At 46.0% G+C, this 20127-nt stretch overlaps 1 protein-coding gene across 2 annotated transcripts in view; it reads right to left on the reverse strand.

Moving 5' to 3' along the window:
• Nucleotides 1–1318: 1318 nt before the first annotated feature.
• LOC108023648 (LIM/homeobox protein Lhx1) overlaps nt 1319–20127 on the reverse strand; it is a 50814-nt gene continuing 32005 nt past the window's right edge. For both annotated transcript variants that reach the window (XM_017093265.2, XM_017093266.3), the window contains 4 exons: nt 13405–13595; nt 12658–12876; nt 3452–3713; nt 1319–2913 (listed from right to left, as the gene is read on the reverse strand). In XM_017093265.2, coding sequence (XP_016948754.1) covers nt 2546–2913; nt 3452–3713; nt 12658–12876; nt 13405–13595 — 1040 coding nt within the window. In that variant the 3' untranslated portion in view covers nt 1319–2545. The remainder of the gene's footprint in view (nt 2914–3451; nt 3714–12657; nt 12877–13404; nt 13596–20127) is intronic.

The raw sequence follows: 20127 nt of genomic DNA on the forward strand, positions 1-20127 counted from the left end.
GTCCATGTCCATTTCCATGTCCGAGTGCGTGCCCCGTTTTGCAACGCCTGCAGATGTGGATGTATGTGGATATGTGGGCATGTGGCTAGGTGGATGTGTGGCTACGTGGCGGGTGGGAGATTCGTCATGGTTGTTGTTGCTGCCGCTGTTGCATGCCCTCCTGCAGCAACAACAGTGTGGCATTGTTTTGCATTAAATGCTATCTACGTTGCCGTGTCCACTGCCCCTGGGCCCCCCTCACTGGGAATGGCCCCTCACGACGCCCCTTTCAATTGTTCGTGGCCGTGTTTTCGGTCGTAGGTGTGAATGCGAGCACATGTGTCGGACAAAAGGCACTGACTGGCAACCAACCCTTGGGCCCCCCTCCACGCGCCCGGCCCACCACCCATGTCCTCGGCCATGTCCCTGGGATGTGCATGTCCTGGGCATCAATAATGTGTTGTCCCGATATTAGCCACGCATATTAACTTGGCCGGCCAGAGTGCGATTAAAGACGCTGCCGCACAGATGAGCTCCCTGCTAATGGTCACGAAATCCCACACACAAATTGAGGGTATTTAAGCGAAAATACAGAGCATTGCATTGAGAATGCGTACGAAGAACGCGAATTCTTCAGACTCAGAGCTTTTAGTATCCAGTAAAGACAAGTAATAATGCGGTCTATATGCGTTCCATTATTCCAATTAACATATCACTCGATCTTGGTCAAACCCTATCTGGGATTCATATTCATTTGCATTTGCAGGGGTCCTAACGTGATTTTGCTTTTTCAATTGACATGCCAGCCTTGGAGTCCAAGAGCCCTGCGCCTGAGGGATGTCAATTTGCATCTTTGAGATACTTTGGGCAGCCAGTTGGGTATTTTACTTTGTAAATTGAATTAAAGATCTTGCCAATTTGAGTCATGTTAACTTAGGACCGATAACTTCGGTTAAGGAAAATGATTTTTGCTGGCAAAAAGCGCCAATCTAAGCCCTACGAGATACTTACTCGTCCTGTAAAGTTCTGCAAATTCGCAGAAGGGAAACCCACGGCACCAAGCTTTTCTGTTCCAAAGTCAAAAGACAGGGCTTTGTTTAATTTTTTATTTTATATATATTTTTTTCTCATCAAATGCTTCTTTCATTTCCGTTTTTTGTTTGTTGCTCTTCATCGTCTTGCTTTTTATTTAGGGTTTGTTAACAATTTGTGTTTATTTATTATTGATTTTCCCGCCTTTCCGCGCTCATTCCTATGCGAATTTTCGTCTGGCGCTCCTCATCGGGGGAAGTCCCACACTCCTTTAGCCATTATTATTATAATTCGCCTTTGTTGCCGCTTCTTTTGCACATTTTATTTTTAATCGCTTGATGAATATAGGGATTTAGTTGTGTGTGTTGTGGTTGTTGTTGTTTCGGTTCTTTAATAAACTTACGCATTATGCTAACACTAATACTTTTTACAATAATAATAATAATTCGCATCGTCATAATAATAATCAAAACTGTTAGCTGGGGATTTCTCTCGTTTTTTCGCTGCTATATCATTATAATTGGAAATTCATATATTTATGCTCATATACCTTTTATATATATGTGTAATTTTGTTTAGGTGTCATCCTTTTCTAGGTTTACATTTAGTTTTAGCACTTCCGCTGCCTCGACCTCTTCTCCTCCGGTCTCCTCGTTTTTATTCATTTGTTTATAATAAATTACGTTCGCTTACGTTCTAGGACCACAAAAAAAAAAAAATAGTTTAGTTTAGTTTGCTATGTGTTGGTTGTTTCGGCTTTTTCTTGCCGTGTACGTGTGTGCCGCCGTATGTAGCTCTGTATATATAATATCTGGTTTATGTAGACTTAGGACCTAGTACATGCCTAGTTACGTGTATGTTGTTAGACAACGATTATAATATATATCCATATGTTACGTGTAATAATATAAAAAAAAGGTTTCGTCAAAAAATGCAGGCAAAAAATAAACAATTTTAGAGTTACGAATAAAATGTGCTAATTTACAAAAAAATCCCTTGATGCAGATCTTTTTTAGACTACAGATTTTTGCATTTTGTTTTATACACTGATACACATAAATAGTATTTTTGTTTTAATTACAGACAAGACGTTTAGTGTTTGCTTTTAATGTAATTTTTTAGAGTTTTTCTTCTTGTTTTTGTTTTTTTTTTTGTTAAAAAAAATTGTTTACTATGTGCAGCGCCCATTATTTGTTTCGTTTTTATACATTTAAGAGAGATTTTCTTTGTCTATTTTTGTGTTTTTTTCGTTTGTTTAGTTTTATAATTTACAAATATTTTGGCGCCGAATTGAAGTACAAAAAATAGCACAGTAATAATAATAATAATAAAAGTATAACAAAAACAAAACGCAGCAGAGGGGGTGGGGCTTAGCCTGTGGCGAGAGCGGGACGGCACTACTACAGCGAGCGCCGCTCCATCTCCCTCCCACTCTCGCCTACTCGCCCTGCGCCGCTCTCTCTCGCTCTCGCTGCCGCTCTCGCACTCGCTCTCTGCCGAAGAGCAGCAGCCGCGTTGCCAACTGTTTCGTATATTACCAAACGAGCCCTTCATTTTGCATATTCTGCGGTTCGCTGAAATTCGCCGAGCTCATGAACTCCGGCGAATTGGTGCGGGGGCCATTTTGTTGCTGCTGCTGCTGCGTCTGATTCGCCGCTTGTTGCGCATTCTGCTGCTGCTGCTGCTGCTGTTGCTGCTGCTGTTGCGCCGCCTGTTGCTGCGCCGCTGCCGCTGCGGCGGCCATCAAGTGCTCGGCGCTCGGCGGCGGCGGCGGTGGCGGCGGGCCCACGGCCGACTGCAGCTGCATCGGCGGCCCGCCCGCCTGCCCCAGGAACGTCGCCTCCGGCGTCAGGCCGAACTCGTTCACCATCGGAATGGGGCCGCTGTGGTCCATGGGGCCGCCTGGAGAGAGGCAGGGGAAAGGCGGCGTTAGTTTTCAAGGCATTAGAGGCAAGAAGTTCGGTAGATGGGTGTCTATATATTGGTTTATTTCTAAAATGTGTGCACTGATTTTTCGACTAGTTGCTTTCCCATGTTCCCAAGGGGGGAAGACCCAACACCTCAGGCTTTCTGACCACCATTTAAAGGTAGAAACTCTGTTTATATTACAAAATATTTAACTCTTCTGCTCTCAGTTTGCTTGTGGAGTCCTATGATATACCTATCCTCAGCTTTCAAGCTCGAAACACTATGCGATTTTTAAAATTTTATTTCAAATATGTAAGAGTCATTAAATTTGTTTTTTTCACTTTCACTTTAACACTGATCTCTGGACTTCTAGCTATTTTTTCTTTCTGCAAGGGATTCTTATTATGTTTGCCCCCAATCTACTCATGCTTAAGGCATATTTTCATCCTCAAGGCTAATAATAAGGATTCCACTGCTCTCACTCATTCCTCGAATATTTGCATCCCTCCGCTGGAAGGGGAACGCTTCTCACCTGGCGCATTGAAGGGCATCGGTCCGCCGGGGTGGCCGGGAAAGTAGGGTCCGTCGTGCGGGTGGAAGGGTCCGCCGTAGCCGAACTCGAACTTGGCGTCCGCCGCGAAGTAGGGGAAGCCGGGTCCGTCGTCCAGGCCGCCGGGCGAGAGGTTCATGGGGAAGCCGCGCATTTTGCGGGCTCCGCCGAAGAAGGGCGGGCGGCCCATGCTGGTGATCTGCTTCATGCGCCGCTCCTTCGACCGCTTGTTCTGGAACCACACCTGGGAAGAGATTGTGGAACGGCGGTGCATTAGTAAACCCATTCGCGAGACATGTGGCCCCACCTAACTTAAACTAAACGCAATGGCCATACCCAATTCTAGAGCTGAAAAACAAAGTGCAGCAGGGGATTACTGGGGAACGCACATGCTTCTCTTGGGCTATCTCGGGGCTTCGCTTTATGGAGGCGCATGTCTAATTGCTGTTGCCCGGCGATTCTTCTGGCTCTGAAGACTCTGATGCTGCTGGTGCTGTGGCCCTTTGCATTGATGCTACCGCCGCACCGGGCGGCCGTCGCAAAATTAGCCCCATTCCCGATTCCCCACTGCCCACCGCCCGCTGCCCGCTCTCCGCTCGCCAGATCGAGGGGCCTGGAAGACTGGGAGACAGAAGACGCGTCTCCGCAGACTGCGATGCCGTTTTACGACGTTCTGGCTGTGGCTTTCGGCTCTTCGGGCTCGGGCTCGGGCTCTGCGGTTCGGTTCCTTGGCTTACGTTCCGGGTGCTCCAGAAGCACCGTGCCCAGCATGCAAAGTTATAAAATAAAAACATATTTCAAAAGTTTTAGTGGCACCTTTCGGGCCGCTCTCCGCCGGTCCTTTGTCCCTCGTCTGCTATCCCCATCCCCATCCCCATCCCTTTTATTTCCTCCTTTTTCGGGCCCTGGCTCTTTTAATATTCATATCTGGGACGCTCTTTTAATGATCTGCTGCAACTTTTTTGATTTTCTCCTGGTTTTATATATTTTTCTCAATGAAACTTTTGATTTATGTCTTTGCGCGCCGTGCGCTTTTTGCTGCCCCTTTCATATTCTGCTTTTTTGGCAAATAGTTTCCGATGAATTGGGCTTAGATTCTGGGTTTTTTTATTCTTGTTTTTTTGGCTGCGTGCAGCTGTTGGCCGATGGTCTTAGGAGGCAATTTGAGCGTGAATTTTAATGATGAGCGCCGTTCTGCAGTTCATTTGAATTTATGAACTCGGCCGGGGCGACTAGACGTGCACAAAGTCGGGGCCCTTCACATTTCACATTTATAAACTGACACATTCGGCGGCGCAGCGAATTTCGCTAGAAAAGCCTTTTTCGGGCCTGAGAACGCGAAAGGAAGCCAGAACCGCAAGGCGGCCAGAGACGGAGCCTTTTCCTCGCTCTGAGTATCTTTTTTGTCGGCACACAGGATGCACACAAAAGGAAGTAACATGCTGTGCATAGTTGGGGCCCAGTCGCTCAGACATATAGCGCAGATACACCGTGCCGAATCCCAATCCCGGGTCCCGGGTCCCGAGTCCCGAGTCCCAAGTCCCAAGTCCCGAGCCACGTTGCCATCTCGGGTTCCCGGTGGAGCGTGTGACTTTATGACAGCCACGAAGATAATCCGCTGGGAGCTGGGAGCTGGGAAGCTGCATAGAAGCACGATCTAATGGGAACTTGGTCGGAACTAACTGAGATGCGACTCACAACAACTGAAGAGTTATTTTTGTAGGATCAAACTAAAGTTGGGCCCTTCAGGAGGAGTAGTGCGAAATGCTTGAATAGCACACACCTACGAATCATTCTTTGGTTTTCGCCTAAAAAATGCATTCTCCCTTATAGTTATCGTTATGCTGAAGAGGTGCAGAGCCTTTCGTATGCAAAATTGGCTCAAAGTAACGTAACCCGCGGCGTAATCACCTTGATAGCGCCGTAAACGTGGCAAAACTCAATCCTGCAGCCAACTAAAACCGAGGAAATAATAAAGGTAAAAAATAGCACAGGGCTCACAAAGGGAAGCCAACAAAGAGCACAGAATCCACAGAATACGCGGCTAAGCTGCCACCACATTTCAATTACACGTAGCACTGCAGCGCAATAAATAAGAGGCGGGAGCCCCCGAGCCACCCAAAACCACCCACGAACGACCTCAAAACCACAGCGGATCCGCTGGAAAGTTGTGCGGAGTGCTCGCACTATTTTTCCATATGCGATATTTGCCTCTGCGGGCCCTGCGGTCACATAATTTTTCATTTTCATATGCATACAACAAAAAAACAAAAGATACAACAATAGCGCGGGGGATTGGTTGGGAAAAAATAAGTGGGAAAAACGTAAACTAAATATGCATTTACAATAGTTTTGCATTTGTTTTCCCTGGGTTTTCCCACTCCTTTTTTATCCTTTCAGCTGGGTTAGTTTAGGTTCTCCATTTCTTTGTTTTTTACTCTGCGGTACATTTCCACATTGTTTTGTTACGTCCACAAGGAAAAACAGCAACAAATGGCAAATGGAGTGCGGCAAAAAGTGCAACAGAAAGAAAATAGCAGAGCAAAATAAAAAGCAGAAATAAACAAGAAATGCCAATTGGATGTGGGCGGCACACTGCGCGAAAATCGCCCTTGCGGTCCTCGAGGTTGAGGTCCGGGGACCGAGAAGAATGGGAAAACCAAGTTCTTAGTCAATTTTAAGATCCCTAAAAAATCTTTTGAAACACAGTGTACTTTGGATAATATTGAGGTTTCAAAAATTTACTTCAAGTATGGCCAAATTAATTAATTACATTTATTTTTGGTATGACCCCATTACAAAAAATACCAACAAATCTGAATTTCTTTGATTTGAAAACCTTTGGATCCTGCATGGATTTTCGGGTAGTTCAAATGGAATTGCTTTTATTTTTCTAAGTTCTTGTTCACTGCACTGCGAAAACTTGCAATCAAAATTCCAGTTTGCTCCGCCCAGAAATGTGTTGGCTCACAGCAAATGGGCGTGAAATGCTTTTTCGGCAATAAATTTGAGAAAAATATTTTCCTCTGCCTTTGATTTGCTTTCATATTTTTCCGTGCTGCACATATTTTCCTCTGCTGTGTGTATTTTAATTTCAGTTGCGCAGCTCGTCTCGCTTTTCGCGTACTCTTCTCGGGTCCTGCCCTCCGGCTTATTATGTGGATATACGATATTATGATATATCAAAATCGCATCATTTGCGGTTATCATCATAACATATATGTCTTTTTTGGGTTTTTTCCTTGTTCTTGCTGTTCTGGCGGCAAATTGTGGGCAATTTTGAAAAATGTGCGGCTAATATTTTATTTCCGCACTTGGGCACCGAAATTTGTTTCCAATTTGAGCTTTCAACAAATTTCCGACTTGAATAAATGGCGCGGAGGGGGGAACTTAAACTGAACTAAGTTGAACACGCGGCCAGCAACATTTGAACATTTAGTTAAATTATAGGTTAGACTCTGACATAAAAGGGCAAACAACGTAGCATAATGGCCCATGGTAGCAATCACAAGGGGTCGGCCCCGAGAGCCGAATCCCTCACATAACAAAATGATTATTGCAGTGAGCGGAGCCGGGCACTGGGAGAAACAGGGGCGCAGTCCAGTGCGGTCTACTTTCTTTTGTCAAGATTACCAAAGACAGGTTATCTTATGTGGTATCTTTCGGTTAATGTTGAATTCATCATCGCAACAGTTGCAGTTTTTTCTTTAATATTTGTTCAAAATACATGCTTTTAAGCACTTTCTTGATTGATTTTTTTTAACATAAAATACTCCCATGCACCTGGGTATTTTCTGCCAGTGTGCAACAGGGAGCTGCTCGGCCTCAGAGGGTTAACTTAACCGAGGTGTGCTCTCCTACCTTCGTCCGCTTCCATCCGCATTGTGTTGGAAATTATAGCAAATTATGTTAAACGGCAGCGCGTTTGGCCTCCCACCTGCCCTCCCCCTTTCGGCTGCTCATTTCGCCGATTGAGCGATGAGGGGGTGGGCCAGGGGTCATGTATAATCCCAGCCCATATATATTTATGTGTGCACACAATCTCATGGAATCGAATACCATCTTAATGCGATCCTCCGCAGAAGGGGAGCCAAATGTGTGTCACGTTTCTGGTTGCCTTTGATTGATATGATTGGATGTGGTAGGACTGGAGATTTGCGATTTGCGACTTGGGATTTGGGATTTTGCCGATTGAGATCCATCGTTATCGCAACTCTGAAACCGAATTTCATTCGACATTAGCCCATTGTTTTGCGGCTACCATTTTGTGGGCCCCTATTTCTTCGGCTATTTTGTTAAATTAGTTTGCTATGATGCGGCAAGATTTGTTTGTTATTTTGTTTGGATTGCCTTTTCATGTTGTTTTATTGTTTGTTGCTGCTGCTGCTCTCCGCTTAATTGCCAAAAGCAATGGGGCAACCTGGGCTGCCTTTTCCCCGCCACAATGGTAGCAAACGAAGTCGGCAATAACGATTTTTAGGGCTAATCAACGGCGGCATTCAAGTCGAGAAAAGTTCAGGTTGAAGCAACCGGGCTGGGCTAAGATCGAAGGGGATTTCCTGGAAGTTCTGCGGTTACTTTGGCACCATTGCAAGCAGCTTTTTGGTTACATAATATTATTATTAGTACTTTCGGGTTCTAGAATTTCTCCACGTTCAATCAAGCCAGGTTTTGGGAAATATTTACTCCCTACTACTATTATTATGCTAAATCCTATTACTTCTTTATGATCTGTGTTATTTTCTCAAATCCCAAACTCATGCTCCTGGTAATGCTCCCAGAAGAACGGCTCTAAAAAATGATGTATGGCTTATTAGCCGGGTAAATACCATGCAATGGATACTCAAGATGAGGGTTCCAAAAAGAGAACCCGAGATACGATCGGGACAATCCTCTTCGACAGACCTCCGGTGATGATTACAATGATGACCTCAAGCACTCGCCGATGATTTGCATTTATCGGGGGCTGTCGTCACGCCCTCGAGTCAACATATCGATGACTACCGCTCGTTTTCCTCTTGTTTCCCAGTGTGTTTTGGCCTCTTCAAGCGGTTCTACCGACTTTACCGACTTTGCCGACTTAACCGATTTGGTGAGGCGTGAATTGGCCTCGAGTAAGAGTTAACAGATAATTAACTTCTTTTTTGTCTTCTTGTTTTCCATCTGTACCTCAGGTGGATCGCTCCCTTCTGGCCTTTGTTTTTTCCCATAGTTTAGTAGGTGTTACTGAAAGAGGACAGCTCCTTGCATGATTCAGCGGCTTTGTGGGTTTCGATTTCGGGTTGTATTTCGTTTTCGGTCAGTTGGTTTTTTGGTAGCTCCGGCGCCTCAATCGAAATTAATAGCAACTTGATGAGTTGTTGAAATTATAATTTTCCCCCGAGTCATGGGCGAGAGGGCGCCCCGAAATAAACTACCAATCCATGTTGGAATAAATGCGTTAAATTAGGCCCTTGTGAATGGTTCAATCGCCGCGATTGTAGCAGTTTCTTTTCAAGTCTCGACGGTTGCCGAACTCACGCATTTGCTTGGCCCAAATCAAAACAATTTCCGCTCAATTAATAAAAGCCCAGCGCTCAGATCTTTGACTAATTAGTTGGCCATAAAACAAAAACGAAAACTCTATGCGCAGCCCCCACCGAAATTTGTCAACTTCCGACGATCTCTTGGGATGCCAGATAAAGTGTATAAAGAGTATTAATCTTCGGGGGCTCGAAAGGAACGAAACGAGAAGAAAAGGGGCGACAAATGCAAATCACGGCTGGAAATGCTCTCGAATATGTTTTCTGTTGACAAATAAACGCCTCTGCACCACTTGACAAATGTCCGGCTCGCATCCGCAACCGAGTATTTGGGTATCTGCGTATCTGAATCTGTTGTATCTTTGTATATCCAAGTCACTGGCGCCAAGCTCAGCGCATGCCACATTAAAATTTTTGTTTAGCTGCCGCTCGCGCTCCGTCGACTGTGTGATTTCGAGCCCCCTCCTTTATTTGTTTATAATTTTTCAAAGCTTAAATGGAGCGAAAGAAACCCAAACCCAAAAAAGAACCGCCTCTGACCCTAGAGTTATATGTGCCCCTTCTTCGAATCCCCCGCCAAACAAGTTGACTTCTGTCTCGGCCACTTCCCATGCGTCGCGACATTCGTGGCCATAACTCTTTAAAACGCATTTGGGTTTACGTCTGCCTGTGGTAGTTATGCTGTTTTAGATATGCTCAAATGTCCACCTATCTATCAATTATACAAATACCTTGTGGGCCCTCTCATGGGATTGATTTGCGGCGGGTTTCTCAGAGGCTAAACAATTTCAAACTTAAACAAAAAATATATCTTCAACCGAAGTTCGCTTAGAATCAAATGTTTGGAATCGATTTTGAATTATTTCTATGCCTTACTAAAACTGTAAAACATTTTGTAGTAAGTGAGGAGTAAAATACAAACTATGAAACTAACGTTCTATGAAATACTTCTTGAGTCCCTGGTCAATTTTTTGATCTATTTTGATCTGGATACGCTTTGCCTCTGCCCCCGAGTTCACTGCTTTTATGTCAAAGTTCAAGACATGGCTCGAATGGTTGGAACGGCGCAGGCGAAGGCACATTGTTTGTGTTGGCGCCCAACGTGGGGCCGAACTTCTGTCCCGTGGCGCGGCCATTGCCCACCTCACCCAGCCCCCTGGTCGCCCCCGCCCCAACTTTTTGTCGGCAAAAGTTCTTAAGAAGTTTTTGTGTCATGCCCTCAGGTTGCTGCTGCTGTTGTTGTAAAATTTATTATAAAACTCACAGCGGGCGGGCGCCCAAGAGAAAGATGCTCCCCGGCTTCTCAGACTCCCAGACTTCCAGAGTTGTACAAATTTTCTCGTTGACATCTGTGGAGAGAGAGAGGAGACCCAATACCAGGCCCGAATCCAAATCATGATGAGCTGACGAACTCCCAGAGTCAACGCTTTGATGGGGATCGAGTTACTCAAAGCTATTTCCCCAGAAAGTCAGCTGGAAGCTGCCTATATCTATGTTTATGTATCTGTATGCCACAGACATTTGATACGCTTGATATTGGGAGAAAGGAGCGGGGGAAAAAAGAGTGCAGCCTTAATGAAGATGCAAATGTATCTCCAACTGCCGCTGACAGCCCACAGATGTCCATCCCATTCCCTGTTCTCCCCCTCCCCCCATGCAAGCGATTCGAGCGGTTCTCCAACGATTCTCCCGAGCAGATTAAGATTTGTTTGGTGTGCCTCCTCTTCAACTTGTTGGCATTTGTCACTTTCGTTTAGTTGTGAAGAGGGACCCCAAAGAGGTGTTGATTGTGTCACACTTGTCGCCTCGAAAAAGAGCGCAGGAAATCCAGAGGAGCGACAAGAAACGAATGCCGCCTAAATATCCTTTAACTGTAACCAATGACACATCAAAGGCCGCAGACCGAAGAAGAACCAGACTATAGGAGCCCATAAACCATAACACAGAACCCGAACCGAATCGAAATAAACTGAACCAAGCCGAACCCGTGCCCATCTTTAAGTGCTCATGGGATAGGAATTTCGAGTGCCTCCGATCGGGAAAACAATGGAAAAACAGCTGGGGGAGGGTGCGGAAAATTTGTGGGTCTAGTAACCTGTTGAAAATTCGAGCAAGGTGCCCCAGCGAGTCGAATGGCAGGCCTGCATAATGATGATGTTGCTGCGGTCAGAGCATATAGAACATATGCTGCGGATATCCTTGACAGGCTGGAACAGAACAGCTGCTTAACGATGGGAAAAGGATTCGAAAGGTGATCGTACCCCGAAATTAAAGCCGACGAGAAATGGAAAAAACTAGGAGTGACTGCAACTTAGAGATCTGTCAGCACGAATTCGAAATGACAAGGTGAAAGGTGATGGTATAGTTAAGAGCCCACTTACGTTGTATTTATCATCTATTTGGAAGAGTACTTCAAGAGCTCTTAGAGGTTTGATTTATTAAAAGACTTTCTAATGCAGTAAGTGAGTACCAGCTACTTTTCATAGCCTTAGATATCAAACTTTTGAATTTCATACGATCAACTAATAATGACACATCAGAAAAGCCCTATTTCAAAATCGCCATTTTAGAGATCGGTGAACATCAAAGGTTGGCGGCAATTAAGGTTCTGCCTGGGCAGCACTTCCTCAATTAATAATATAATGCTTAACCACTTTCTGGCTGTGCTCAGTTTGTTAAGCACCTTTTCTTATCCCATTACTTAAGCTTCTAGCCCTGATTTTCCTGCAACCGCAACATTGCATGTTAGTAAACATTTTGGGCCTTTCTCCGCGCTTCTCATTTTTGCAACAGAGGTTGTTGTTAATTTTTTGCAATTTTTCACATTTTGTTTTTTGCTTTTTTTCTTTTTGGCAAATTGCTCTGTGCTGGCGATTTTTTTCTTGGGCGCATTGAACTTCCGTTTTTAATGCGCCGCCACGCCCACATGGCGACTGCGCCCGCCCTCGTTCCGACATTAATTTTATTTTTATTGTATTTGGTTTGTTGTTTTTACTGGCCGAGCAATGAAGCGTTGCAAGGCGGCAAAGGCAACGGCAACGTTGAAAAATCGCGTCCGACTATTTTTTATGATTTTTTTCCTCTTTTTTTCGGTTCGACTTGAGCGGCGGGGGCTGAGGCGGTGGCCGCGTTTGCTTTAGTTTAAACATTTGCCAGTCAAAGCGCGCTTAATTTATGCCTTTTTTATGCTGATGAAACGCAGACGGGCCGCTCCACGCCACTCGAAAAACCCAAAGACCAAGACCACTACTACTACGGACGTGGACCACTTGGAGGTCGCTGGGGGAACTACCGCTCGCACTGCCGCGATGGACACAAAGTCGCCAGCTAAGGCTATGGAAATGGAATCGTTAAAGTAAAGCTCATGCCCAAACATCTCGGACTCTTCCGCTTCGGGTTGCACTTGCCTTTTCCAACGGAAGGCAGAAAATCCCTGGGCTCAGCACTTTAAATTCATTTCTGGCTGGCTTTTATGGGCTTCGGGTGGGATATATGGGAAGTTTGGATAAAATTATACGGAAAGAAGGTTTATAAGCATGCTTTCCTGCTAAGATTATTGCAGTGAACATTGGAACAGCCACATAATGGCGTTATTTTAGATACTTTTCGGCCCGATCACTACTTAAGACCATAATACCCCGCTTCCCAATTCCAGATGGCACTCACCTGTATGACGCGCATGGGCAGCCCGGTCTCCTTGGCCAGTTGCTCCCTGATGTGGCGTGTCGGCTTCGGCGTCTGATTGAAGGCCGTCTTCAGCACCTCCAGCTGTTTGGCCTTGATGGTGGTGCGCGGTCCGCGTCGCTTCGATCCGTTGGCATCGTCGGGACTTTTGTTCTCCGCCTGGGAATCGCCACGTCCATCCGGATCCCCGTCCAAGGAGCCCTGCGATCGAGCAAGACGGTTATACACATATTGTATTTTCTATATAGTGCACACAATGCCGGGCCTCTCATAATCGTTTGCCAATCATTAATCAAAGCGAGTGTGGATGTGGAGTGTGTAGTGTGGCGTGTCTGGCGAATGAGAGACCCCAACAATGCCACCTAACCGACCGATCATCAAAGGCCTGCCTTACGATAGCGACACTCCAGTACCCTTTAAATTAATTCACAAACTCGAAGGAGGTTTAAGGAGAATATGAAAATTGGTATCTGAACATATTAAGCAATTACTATGGGTCACTAACTTGAAGAAATATGAATCGTGGTACTGGAGCACATTATAATTCAATAAGGTGGGCAGAATGTAAAGTGCCTAGTAGTAAGTGATACAACAATCTTATATCGGGATCCTAACTTTTCCAGACCAATAAGCCCCTGAACACTCCCCGCCACAGGGTAGCACTCCATTCATTACTCGGGTGAAAAACGGGGAAAACAAGTTAATGATGCTCCTCCGCACCGATCTTACCTGGTCGGAGTCGTCATGGGTATTTTTGCTATCGGTGCTCATGCTTTGTACTGATATATCCGACGTGCCCAGGGGTCCGCCCGCTGAGTCGGGTCCGTTGGGCCCCAGTACGCCCAGTCCGAGTGCCGTGGCCCGCAAATGCGGCGGATCATCGTCGTCGTCGTCTTCGCTCGCCGAGCCCATTAATGAATCTGTAAGAATCCGAGAGATGCAAGGAGAGAGAGTGTTAGAGTGCGGGGCGAACAAATTGCTGGGCTCTATGTACTCCACTTAAAATACAATTGCAATAAATAATATTTGTACTGGGATAAGCCCGAAACGACGCTGGAATTGGGTTTGAATTGGGTTTATTTGGCTGACTGGGTCACGTGTCGCCATTTCATGGTCTAAGTAGCCCTTCCCCCGCCCGACTGCTGTTCGGTGTTCGGCGTTCGGCGTTCGGCGCTCGGGTCACGTGTCAACTGCAGTTGTTCCTCGCTGATTTCTATATAAGTTGATTAGGTCGGGGCGGGGTTGGCTGGGTCTTATCTCTGGCGCAGACTTTTAAGCTCTGGGCCATGCAAAATGCTGACACGCGCTCCGCCAGTTTCTCTGGTTGCTGTGCTCTGCTCGAGATAAGAGGAAAACGACCTTCGAAACGTGTCACTCAAGAAATGAATTGTTTTCGGTTTCGAGGGCCTGGAAATCTGTGCGGAAACCCCTTGGGGAGCACCTGACAGGAGGGCCCTGGAAAACGCTTCCCCGAGGGACAGTTGCCAGAAATAAATTACACTTTATTATGCATAATCTAATCCGCACCAGATGCAACCCAAGGGGGTTGTCCTCCTCTAGGCCGATCCCAGCTTCTCCAACTGCGACTGCGACTGCGACCGTGATTCTGCTTTCTGCGTTTCCAGTCTCATCTGGCACCTGTCACATCGACTGACTCTGGCCGAGAAGAGCTTAGCGCATCCCGAGATGAGTTGAAGTCGGCCTGATGGGATGAGTGGAGATGATGATGAGATTCCAATTCCAGCGACTCAAATGCGGACTCATCGCCAGACGGATTGGATGCGATGGGATGGGCTGGCTGGTCGATGGGGGGTAGCTTTCGAATTAGATGTCCACGGAGGAGCGGAAAGAAACCAGAGCTGACAAGCTGCAGTTTTTTGACAGTGAAAAAATATCACTAGGGCTGGGCCATATTTGGTGTTATAGCAATGTGCTATGTGGTCGGGATTTTAGGAAACTGAAGATCTTAAGAGCAATGTCGCAATCACATCTGATACTGTATATAGTAATCACGTCAGGTAATCACGGGTAATAAAGATCTTGTATAATATGGTGATAACTTAAGAATGCTTCAAAATGTTATTAACACTTGGGATCACGGTATTTCAGTAAACATCCGATGGGAGTGCAAGAACCTTTCATCCCAAAACTTCCCACCATCTGGGTTCCCACCCAGCCCAAGTCGCACAAAGAGCGGAAAGCGGTTGCGCCACGAGATCTTAATCAGTTCGAGGAGTCTTTCCGAGCGTTTGGTCGAGTGTCGCAGGATGCCATAAAAGTCCTTCAACAATTGACCCGCAGACAGAGCCAACGGAACGGAAACTTCAAGTGTTTGCCAGCATCGCTTGCTGGGTGGTACGGATGGCGCAGCGGCTCAGATGGCTCGAATAAATCGCATGGCTTGGGTGGCTCAAGTGGGTGGCGGCTGGCGGATGGCGGGTGGTGGTTTGCGGCCCGGCGAAGCCATCCGAAAGATCCCTGGCCAAGGGCTACCCAGCGATTCGGCGTTCCATATGGGCGCTTTAAGTTGTTGTAAACACATGTTAATAAACACGCCGAGGAGGGTTGTCAGTACCAGTAACAAATACACTCGAGCATCACTCAAATTAACTTTGAAAACCATTCAGGAACACTTCATTTGATTGCCGCCGAAACGTTGGTGGGTTACACTCGGGTGTTTGGAGGAAAAGTGGGAAACCACCCCGCTTCCCCATCCCGCCCCGGACCCCGCGGCGGTTGTTGTTCGTAATTGTTGTTGTAGCAATAGCAATTATACCATTGAAGCAACCCTCGACAGCCATAAAAGTTCAAACACTCATTTCGCGCTTAGAAAAATATTTCCAGTAACCTCGTGGCCTTCTGAATTCACAGCCCCCTGCCCACCCTCTCGCTCCTTAAAACTCTTGATGTTTTTCTTTGGCAAACATCCGCATCCGCATCCACATCCGCATCCACATCCGACGTCGAGGATGCCGAACAAGTGCCGGGATCCTTGAGAGCTGAATCATTGGGCAAACAAGCAGGACAGGCACATAAATAAACAACAGGCGCCGCCGCCTGGTGGCATGAATCCATCACTGTGCCCCCGAACCACCCGTGCCACCCGACCGCCCATCGCCCACCACCCTCGATTTTCCTTTTCCACTTGCCCTGTTTGCATAGTCAAGTGCAACAGTTTCCAGCTTCCAAGTCCTGAATAGATTTTCCCTTCTTTGCAGAAGATCTCGAAAAGGTTGAGTGGGTGTGGGTGTGGGTGTGGGTGTGTCACCTGTTCGGTGGGTGGTGCTGTCCTATGGTGGATCGGCTTTTGAAGGCCGCTCGCATAATGGGAGAGCAATATGAAAGGGAAAGTATTCCGGGGAAGCCTTTATTTTTAGAATTTATAAATTAAAAACAAAAAATAATAACAAACCATTTATAGAATATGATTATAATGATACAAGGACCTAAACAATTCTAAATGTCCAGTCCTCTTACACCCTTAGATCCCCAAAATTCTGGTCATGTCCAGGCACCTTAACGATTTCCACCCACAGAAAAAATGAAATAACCCATATCATGTTTGCTGAAAATCAAAATTCCCCGGTGAACTTTTCGCCACCCCGAAAACTTTACGGCCCCACGTAAATAGTTTTGTCAGGACATCGAATATCTACCTGTCATTGCCCCATCCGCAGAGGCAGGGGCAAGTCCAGTGGGCGGATGGGTGGCTGGGTGGATGGGCCACCCCAAGGACCAAAAACAACAGAAAAGGGAGAAAGGCAGGAGGGGAGAAAGCAGCAGCCACCACCAATCGACGTAGACAAAGCGCACACACATTAATTTCGAATTAGTTTTGCATCATGTGGTTCACGATGCAGAAAAATCGAGGGGGTTTTCCTCCCCCCGTCGTCATCGTGGTCCACATCCACGTCCTCATCGACTGCTCGTGCTCCCCAGCACTTTCAGCTGGTTTTTCTGGCATTCTGGATTTTTGTTCCTCGGTTCGTGTTTATGGGCAACTATTAAGTGCACAACGTAGTGCGGCATGAAAAATGCGGCATGGACGTGGAACAGATCGCTGGATTTTCTACATGAGCGCACTCTGAAAGTCGTTCGCCTCACCAACATTCAGACATGGCCGTATACTATATAGTCATTCTGGGTTCTGGGTTCTGGGTTCTGGGTTCTGGGTTCTGGGCTCTGTGTTCTGGGCTGTCGAGCTCTTGAGCTCTCGAGTTCTGGGTTCCTGGGCTCTACCCATTCTCCATTCATCGGCCGAAATCCGAGGGGAGTCTCGGGCTTGCTGGCTGTAAAATTAGGTTAATTCCTGTCAGTGCGTTGCTGATTTGAATTGTCACAGAGGAGGATGCATACACTGGAAGGTTGTAATAAATAAAGCAATAACCAACACCTGCTAATAAAGTGCCCCCTTTGCGGAGGTTGGAACCATAAAATGGAGAACTTTGGGGAGGGCAAGAGCCCAGCTCTACCATAAGTGGGAATTTCGTTGGAATAACTAACATTTTGAAAATATTTATGGCAGATCTTTAAAGCTTTGTCTAAGTGGAATAAATATATGGTGTTTTTTAGCAGGAATCAGAACTTTAACATACCATATATGGTAGGGAACTCCTAATATAATGTTTCTCTCCTAACTGTGAGTTCTAAGTTGTATTGCAATACTTGAGTGGGTTCTAGTTTTATATACCAAAACTTACAGAATATGTATTCTTAAAAAACATGCCTAGCTTTTGGCGCAGTGCATACACTTGGCACCTGGTTCTCGGTTTCGTACTCTTTGGCATGGGATTTACTCGCACTTTGAGTGCCATCCGCATTGACGTTCGCTGACGTCTCCTCCCCTTAGCCCCCTGAAGGCCCCTCTTAGCCCCACGATCGCGGCTTAGTGACGACGACTCTAATCCCCTGACTGCCTGTCTCTCAGCCCCCTGCACACGCACTCCGTGCCGCACCACATGTACCTTGTAGTGTGTACGAATATTTCTGCTCGTTCGCTTTTTCTCGGGGCTTATATTTTCCCACTCGTCCCTCACTTTTGCACATGACAGTTACGCAAGAAAAGTGTCAAATCGAGTGAGTTGGCAATGTTATGCAATCCCCAGCTGGGAACCGATAGCCGATGGGCGATAAAGGCAGCCAACTGATTGCGGAGGCTTGGGTTCTCTTTAGAGCCCGGCGACTCGGGTAAAGGTATCTTAAAGTACGGTGAGGTATGGGAGCTATAGAGCAGCGTAGGGACCCCCATTCGTTATTCTATCAGAGTCCGCCACTCAACTCGAAATGCCACCGCTATTAGCCTTTAAATCCAAAATTGGATTTACAAGGAACTAGACTAATTTTCCAATTTTCCTCCCTCGTATTTCGTGTCATTGACAGACTAATTTTTTATTTCGCTCCCTGCACTTTGATTTCTTTCGGGGAAATTCCGTTTTTTCCTTTTCAGAGCCATCAATTTGCCGGGGCGTCGTCGTCTGTTGGCATTTAGTGCCACTTGAGCGACAAACTGGCCAACGTCATGTCAAGGTCACACACTCGCACGAATATCTGTGTGTGTAGAGATACATACGGCTGGAGCCTTGGGTCATTGGTAATGAGTGTCCAAACTTGGCCAAGTTGGGGAAACTGTTCAAGTTGCTGCCCGGTCGGTTTGCACTTAATTCCTGTTTGTGTGTTGCGTGCACAAGCATTTAAAATTTATAGACAAACAGTCCGTCTGCCAGGCACTCCGCCCCCGTTTTGCGGGGGGAATTTCCCCGCCATCCGATTTAGCCACTTGGCATGCTCAGTCAAGTGGAAAGTGTAGTGCCAACCCCCCAGCCGACATCTAAATGAAGTCGCTGTCCCACCCACGACCCCTGGAACACCCATCCCCATGCCATCCCCATCCACCTTCCGAATTCCCATCCCGAGCAGCTCGGTGGAAATTGCTCCTTCTGTTGACTGGTTCACGTTCTTCACGCTTTGATGCGGCATTACAAATTGTTGTGGTATTTGTTGTGCCGATGCACCCTCGCAAATAGTTGCACACACACACTCCGGTCGAGCAAACACACACGCAGTTTCACTGAGAAAAAAGAGGTCTTTTGGGGTTCAGTATGCTCTCCAACTTGAAATACCCCACATGAAAGAAGCTAAATATCGATTTCACTATCGATACTATCGATATTTTCTTCGTGTTAGTAATTTTTCAATTAAATCAGTAGCGTTCTATGATTGATTACTTATTAGTTTTCTACTTTAAAGAGACAGACAACATTAATATAGTCACACTGGGTATTTATAAATCATTTATAAAGATACCTCTCCAATTATACTTCAATATTATCGATAACCTTTTCGTAGTTCCCTATCGATAAGTTTCGATGAAATTCCCCAACAAGATTTTGTGTATACCCTCCTTTCCGCACAGTGCACACCATTTGTTTAATTCATTTGTCGTTGCCTTGGCTTTGGCTTTCTGTTCGAAGTTTTGCAGCCATATCTGTCTCGAAATTCGTGGCCGCCGCTCAAAGTGTCAGAAACAGTTTTTGAGCCTTTGTGACTTTGACTTTTGATGATGTTTTGAGCGCCGCAACTTTAGGTGGAATGCGGGGCAAGGGCGGGGGAAAATCAGACAAGTTGCCTCAGTTCGAACTTCGTTTTGTTTGACACTTTGCTGCAAACAATAAACTTGAAGTTCTTCTTGGAAAAGCCGGGGGCACAGAGGGGTTAAATGAAAAGGAGGGCAGCAGGCAAACTGTCAAGTGTGGAATCCTTACGGACCCTTTAGGACAAATTCAGACCAGCAGAGGAGCAGTGAATTGCAGAGCACTGAACAATGGCCAAGTTAAGTTTACTAAATAAATTTCATTTGAATTCGACACTGGATTTGGGTACTAACTTTAATCGAAAGTAAATATTCCTTGGCTGTTTTAGATGTAGATCTTGTGTATTGATCCTAACTCATAAAATAATCCAAAAAATATAGTATGTATTCTAACTATCCATTGCATTCTATAGCTTTCCTCCTCCTCTTAGAGTTTACGTCTTGAGAAACCCATATTTCTCAAACCTTCCGCCATATACCTCTTCTTCCTGGACGTCTCAGCTCTTAAACCCCATTTGCAAACCGAAAATCCTTGTTTTGATTGGCATTACGAGCACAATGCCCATAGCGCACATAGTAGTGTGTGTGCTTCTTATGACTGCCCAAGGAGGGAAAAAGGGGTTGCTGCGAAAGGGAAAACAACAGTCGAAAAAGTGAGTACGCTCTGTTACCTTTTTGGGCAACTGCCTTCGGCCTGTTGTTGTTATTGTGCCAAATGTGGCCTGTCCGCTGTTTGTTGCTTTTGTTATTTCAAGCAGTTTGTGGCAGTGCCACAAGCGACAATCCACAACAACAAAATAACAGGAACAAGAACAACAGGAACCGGCCGCATTTTGTGGGCATTTGTAAAGTGATCCCTTTTT

Source organism: Drosophila biarmipes, chromosome X (assembly GCF_025231255.1).
Source record: "Drosophila biarmipes strain raj3 chromosome X, RU_DBia_V1.1, whole genome shotgun sequence".
NCBI lineage: Eukaryota > Metazoa > Arthropoda > Insecta > Diptera > Drosophilidae > Drosophila > Drosophila biarmipes.